The following is a 6,894-nucleotide window of genomic DNA, read 5'->3' as shown; positions in this document are numbered from 1 at the left end:
TGGTTAGACATGGGAAATTCAGGGTTACAGGGATAGGGTAGGGGGATAGGTCTGGGTAGGATGCTGTTTGAAGGGTTGGTGTGGACTTGATGGCTGAATGGCCTGCTTCCCTACTGTAGGGATTCTATGAGTTGCATTATGATTGACAGTTAACTTCCAAGCTTTGGTAAAATGGGTTGATGCTGATTTACTAAGGCATTTCCTTGAGAAATGATCCAGAGAATGGGCTGTCAGCTGTTTTGTTGAGTTGAACAAGTTTAGTGTGTGTACAGACTCTGCCTGTCTGCAAAGAACAGAACCCTGCTCATTAACACTTGTAGCATCCAGTACACATACGTGCACTGCACTGTAAGCCCGACTGGCAATTTTAAATTGGTGGTCTGCATAATTCTTAGCACACTCTGGATTGTTTCACAGACAATGTCCAATTGCAGAATCACATCTAATCAAAAATCAAACAGTAACTCTAAGTTTCATTCATTTTTCCACAACATGATTATGATATGACAATAAATGAGGCAGAGGTTTTAATTTTAAAATGTAGAAGAACATGGGACTGTAATGAAAGTTCCTGCAGTAAATGTGATGTCTGTACGCCAGAGGGAAGACCCTGGAGGAAACAGTGGATGATATCATTAGAATTCAACTCCCCAAACTGAAGGAGATGATGGCAAACCGTGAATTTCACATCGATAACATTGATGTATTCTGTGAAAAAGGAGTCTTTGACCTGGATTCCACCAGAGCTATATTACAGGCTGGCAAAGAGATGAAACTCCAGATTAATTTTCATGGTGATGAGCTGTATCCAATGCATGCAGCAGAGGTAAGGTTGGACATTCAGTGGAAGTCTGCGATAACATGGATGTTATTGTCCAAAATGTGAATTGCAAATCTGTTCCAGTGCAGGAGAAGTTTATTTTTCATCAAATCAGTGAGGTTCGATGCAACAGTAGTTAATTAATCTGTTTCAGCAATGAAGCAAATCAAGCATCAAAACAATTGACCCGATTCTTGTTCATTAGGCAGAATTAATGCTGTAAAATATGCCCCTCACGGATCAATCAAAACTGGACACCAAACCACAGAAAGAGGTTTTAGACGAAGTCATAAAAAGTGGGTGAACAAAGTCAGTGTGAAGGAGAATGTTAAAGGGGAAAAGAGAGAGCGAGAGACTGAGAGGTTCAGGAAAAGGAATTCTAGAGCTTGGAGGTTTCATAGCTGGCAGAGGTGAAGTGGGAAACGCTGGAGCTGGGCAGGAAGCCTGAACTGGGGGGCACCGGAGATCTCAGAGAGTTATAGTGCTGGAGAGAGAAAAAAGAATGGACTTGGAATATAGGAATTCAGAGTGGGAGTGAGCAATTCAGCCCCTCAAGCCCACTCCACCATTTCACATGAACTGCTGATCTTGTCATGATTTCAACTCCACTCTCCTCCCTGCTGCACATAGTCCTCTATCCTGCTTGTCAACAAGAACATTTCTATTTATTTTTTAATCTGTTGGTTGATTCTGCCTCCACTGCACTCTAGAGCAGTGAGTTCCACAGATTCTCCTCACCTCAGTTTCTCACTCTATATCTATGACCTCTTGTTCCAGACTGTCCCAGAAGGGAGACCATCTGTTCAACGTCCACCTTATAAATCCCTTTTAGCCTTTTATATACCTCAATCAGATCCCCCCTCATTCTTCTGAACTCTAGTGAGTACGAGCCTAACCTACTCAACTGCTCCTCATACGCCAACCCTGTTGAATGGTGGAGCAGGCTTGATGAGCCGAACAGCCTACTGCTGATCCTTTGGTCTTAATCGGAGAGAGTGGGAGGGATGAGAGAGATGGTGATGGGGTGGAGCTACATAGAGGAAGCAAACACATGAAAACTGAAGCTATCTTCTCTGATGTTACAAAGGGGCAGCATGTAGATGCGATAAAGGAGAGAGTAGACAGTAGCTAAGGTATAGGACAGAGCCAAGCAAAAAGTAAAGCAACTTATTTGACCCAACAAGAGATTTAGAAGCTTCTAGGATAATATACATAGGTCCCTTGAATCTTTATGTTCCCAATGCAAGGGTGAATCAATGGGGATATCTTTAATCAGAAAAGATAGCTGCAAGGAAAGTCATGAGCTGACAGCAGCTATTGGTCCCACACTACCAGTCCCTACTTCAGTCTGGTCTCTTCCTTCTTCACTTCAGGAGGTTCTCAGTGATGCTGTGGAATCTCGGATATCCACTTTGGAGGGTGGTGTTGTTGTGCAGTGCATCTTTATTAAGGCTCATTGACACAAACGATGGCCTTACGAACGCATCAGAAACTTTCATTGAAGAATTTGCAATTTACGATTTCAAGAAAGGCTTTTGGTGACTGATGGCCAGGGTGGGGGCCTCGATTCCTGTAGAGGTCCTTGGTGGGGGGTGGGTGGGTTGTATTCTTTTGACCCTGTGCGGAGATGGTGCTGTGAATTAATGCTGGATGGGGATTTCTAATGCAGCATGGTCTGTATCTAATACGTTTGCCTTCCTCTCCATAGCTTGGTGCTGAACTTGGTGCTCTTGCCATAAGTCACTTGGAGGAAGTGAGCGATGCTGGGATTGCTGCCATGGCAACTGCAAAATCATGCGCTGTGCTCCTCCCGAGCACTGCCTACATATTGAGGTATTGTGTGTCTAAATGGGTTAGGGGGAACAGAAAGATCGATGAGTAGAGATTCACAAATCATTAAAAATGCAAAGGCAAGTTAACAAGGCGATAAAAAAGGGAAGCAAAATTGGGGACATAATTTCTGTAGAAATAGATTTGAAAATTTACACACACCTTACATACATAGGTAGTTGGCACTTGGTAATAGAACCAGCACGGGTATGGTGGGCCAAATGGCCTGCCATGGCACCATAACAATTCATTGATCTTGGTTAAATCGTCCTGGTAGTCCTCTGAAAAGCTCAGAAAGGATATAAAGCCATGAGGCAAGATGCAACAAGGATTGTCAACATTAGACTAGAGCAAGCAGCAGGATCATCGGATAGAGGTCTTTAGGTTTGGGAAAGTGCTTGATAGAGTAGACCCAGAGAACATGTGGGTGGTGGAGGGGGCAAGTCCAAAACTAAAGGCCATGAGTATGTGACAGTTCTAATGAACAGGCAATTCAAGAAGTAATTTCAGTGCCCAGAAAGTGGTGGCAATATGAGACAAGGAGGAATGGGTACATTTCAAGAGGAGGTTAGAGGAGTGTGTGCGGGAACAAAGAAGAGAAGGAGATGCTGACTGGGTGAGCTTAAAAGAGCTGTGAGAAGACACTTGTGGAGCAGGATAAAGGTGTACGGTTGGCACGGTGCCCCGTGCCCTTCACTGTCAAGTGTACCAGCTCTGGTTGTCAGCTGAAGGAAAGCTAAAGCTCACTTGGTTCAATAACCCACTGGGAACATACAGCTCACATCACTTTGGTTTTCAATTTCTCTGAACCCCACATGTCCCACACCTCGAGTGAGGTCTCCTTCCATGTTGAGGGGCCTCCAGATTCTTGCTTCTCACATCCTGCCTTATACTAGCAACCTGTTTACGAGAGGCCTCAGAAGGGTGCCCCGTTAGAGGTAATACTGAGCCTCCTCTCAGTGCCTCCTCAGTCTGCCAGCTGGGATTTGATTCATGTCTGACCTGTGCCACCAGTCAGGTGCCTACATTGCTCTTCCCAACTCACGGAGTGTAGGCTGTACAGGGTTTTAATTCATACATACGCTCCCTGCACTAACTGCAGGGGTCCATTAATGAGAGTAGTCAGTACATCCAGTGAAGTGGCTAAACAACTCAAGGGAAACGATCAAAGTTGAACTGAAAGCTTTAGGTTAACTGACTTTCAATTCCTCTCCTTTGACTGAGTAACGTTAGGGAAGTCCAAACAATTATTTAACTCCCCTTTGTCTTTGTCACCTTATCTTTTAATATTTAATGTAACGCATGACCTTAAGCCAACTGATAAGGCTGGCATTTTTATAGCACCGGGTGGAAGCTGAGGATGTCTCAAAGCACTTTGCCAACGATGGAAGAATTTTTGGCATGCAGTCACTGGCACACTTTGCAGCCAATTGGGCACAGCAAGCTCCCACATCTAGGACTGCGATAATGATGAGGTGATACTGTTTGAGAGGGAATATTGTACACAGTTCACAGGGGAACCTTCTCTGTGTTACTCTGAATGTAGTCATGGGGTTGCGGAGGAGAAGTCTTCAAGACCCTGAGAGGGTCCTGGATGGTGAGGCTCACTTGGTGAGGGGGCAGCTGCCCGCTAAACCAACATGTGCCGTCTTTTGGTTTTGATGGAAGGAAGCGAGCAGCATCAAGTTCCCCTCACCCAAGGCCAGTCCCTAGTGATGGCAGGAGGTAACTGTGTGCAGAATAAGTCAAACAGAGCAGGACACCTCCTCCCCACCACCCCCCAACCCCCGGCTGGCCTCAATGGACGGGAGAATTTTGGGAGTTGCACCGTTCAGATTTCTCCACGGGGGAGAGAGAGGGGCAGTTACGGCTCTGCCCCATGACTTGAGCTCAGGTGTGACCAAAGTGCCCAGCAATAAATCACCATTTTGGCATGATGCTAGAGGGCACCAACACTCACACCCCAACATGATTCATTCTTAGTATGGGTGTGTTGCTGGATCACCTGGCATTCTTTGCCCAGTTGCCCTGGAGAAGTTGGTAGTGAGCTGTCATCTTGTACCACTGCCACCCGTGGGCTGTAGAAGCGCTCACCATCCTGGTTTTGAAGGGAGTTCCAGGATTTTGACCCATGATGACGGAGAAAGAGCCAATGCATTCAGGATGGTGCGTGGGCCACACAGCCTGGTGTTCCCATGTATCTGCTGTGCTTGTTCCTCGAGGTGGTAGAGGTCAGAGGTTTGGAAGGTGCTGCCTGAGGATCCTTGGTGAGTTACTACAGTGAATCTTGTAGGTGGCCCACACTGCTGTTCCTTGTAACTGTCGGGTTCAGCAGTCAGCGTATTACACTGTAGGCAGCTTCTACAGTGTCCCCTTTAAGATACAGGACACCATGCAAAATCATTTAAAGCTACCATGTAATCAAATGAGTGGACTGCAGACAGCAAGAGGCGAGGCCAGTCTAACAATGCTCCACCAATGGAAGGATGGGGCATTCAAGAGTCGTTAGTAATGTCCTGGATGGTGTCATCAATGTTCTTGCAGTGCCTGGAGCCAATGGGATTGGCTTCCAGGAATCCTGGAAGAGAGGGTTGTATGCTTAAGGTGGGAAATGCCAGGCTCCACACATACACTTACACAGAGGCATACACACAGGCAAACACACACACGCTCAGGTACAGGCTACATAGCACCAGTTATTTGATAGATTTTTGGTAGGCAAGGAACCATAGTCTAGAAAGGAGTGTTAACATCTCTCTCCAGTAGAGAGAGGCAATTGGTCATGTACAGCTTCAGGGTAATGTACCACAAGTGTGGGGCAAGGTAAGGAAGCAGGACTTTCATAATCTACTCCAGCCAGCACAGGACTGAACCACCACTGTTGGCATTACATTATTAATAAGGATGAGTAGGCCATTTGGCCCAATGTGCTTGAGATTCATTCGGATCATGGATGACCTCAGTACCATCTCCCCACATTCTCGCCATATCTGATATCTGATATCTTCATGTCCAGAAATATAAAGTTGGTTGGAACATTTCACACTAAAGAGATTCAGAGGAGGTCTGGCTAACACAACATGTGCACAATGCAACAAAAACAAAGACCTTGTCTGCCTTCCGCAGGGACCGTTCCCTCCGTGACACCCTGGTCCACACTTCCTTCACCCCCAACACCTCCCCACAGCCCTATGGCACCTTCCCCTGTAACCAGCGAAGGTGCAACACCTGCCCATTTACCTCCTCCCTCCTCACTATCCAAGGGCCCAAAAATACCTTCCAGGTGAAGCAACACTTCACCTGCACTTCCAAGAATCTAGTCTACTGCATTCGCTGCTCACAATGTGGTCTCCTCTACATTGGGGAAACGAAGCATAGACTTGGCGACCGCTTCGCAGAACATCTATGTTCTGCTCGCAAAAAAGACCCTGAACTACCTGTTGCCTGCCACTTCAATACACCACCCTGCTCCCTGGCCAACATCTCTGTCTCCAGCTTGCTACAGTGTTCCAGTGAAGCCCAATGCAAGCTGGAGGAACAACATCTCATTTTCTGCTTGGGGACCCTACAGCCCTCTGGACTCAATATTGAGTTCAATAATTTTAGGGCCTAAACTCTCCCATGTCCCAGCCCCCCACCCCACACACCAGGCCTTGTTACCACATAGCCTGCCACTACACACCCCCTGTTGTTAGTCACTAACAGACCCCATTAACAACTACTCATTCTCCCAGCCTGATCGTTAGCAACTCCTTTGTCTGTCCAACTGTCTTTCTCTCTCTTTGGGCTCTATCCTATCGTTTACTCCCTACCCCACCCACCTCCCTATTTTCTGCATATAAACTGACGTTTTCCCAGACACCATCAGTTCTGAGGAAGGGTCACCGGACCCGAAACGTTAACTCTGTTTTCTCCTCCACAGATGCTGCCAGACCTGCTGAGCTTTTCCAGCAACTTTGTTTTTGTTCCTGATTTACAGCATCTGCAGTTCTTTTGGTTTTTATGTGCACAATGCAAAACGTCTATGAAAATGAAGCTAAGGTTTGTGTGTGTGCATGTCTGCCTGTCTCTGTCCGTATGTGTGTAGGTGTCTGTGCACGCACGCATGTATCTACCTGTGTGTGTGTGTGCACGTGTGCGTGCGTTTGCATGTATCTACCTGTGTGTGTATGTACCTGCAAGTGTGTGTGTGCATCTGTGTGTATCTACCTGTGAGTGTGCATGTGTGTGTCTATTTGTATGTA

General features: G+C 46.4%; 1 protein-coding gene across 1 annotated transcript in view; it reads left to right on the top strand.

Moving 5' to 3' along the window:
• The first annotated feature begins 605 nt into the window (after window positions 1-605).
• The window catches only part of amdhd1 (amidohydrolase domain containing 1), a 16,009-nt gene continuing 9,720 nt past the window's right edge, over window positions 606-6,894 (top strand). Inside the window, exons 1-2 of the mRNA XM_048610450.1 lie at window positions 606-826; window positions 2,529-2,653. Coding sequence (XP_048466407.1) covers window positions 665-826; window positions 2,529-2,653 — 287 coding nt within the window. The 5' untranslated portion in view covers window positions 606-664. The remainder of the gene's footprint in view (window positions 827-2,528; window positions 2,654-6,894) is intronic.

The sequence above is a fragment of the Rhincodon typus genome, chromosome 22, assembly GCF_021869965.1.
Source record: "Rhincodon typus isolate 14 chromosome 22, sRhiTyp1.1, whole genome shotgun sequence".
In the NCBI taxonomy this organism is placed as follows: domain Eukaryota; kingdom Metazoa; phylum Chordata; class Chondrichthyes; order Orectolobiformes; family Rhincodontidae; genus Rhincodon; species Rhincodon typus.
This window is presented reverse-complemented; position numbering and strand designations above follow the sequence as displayed.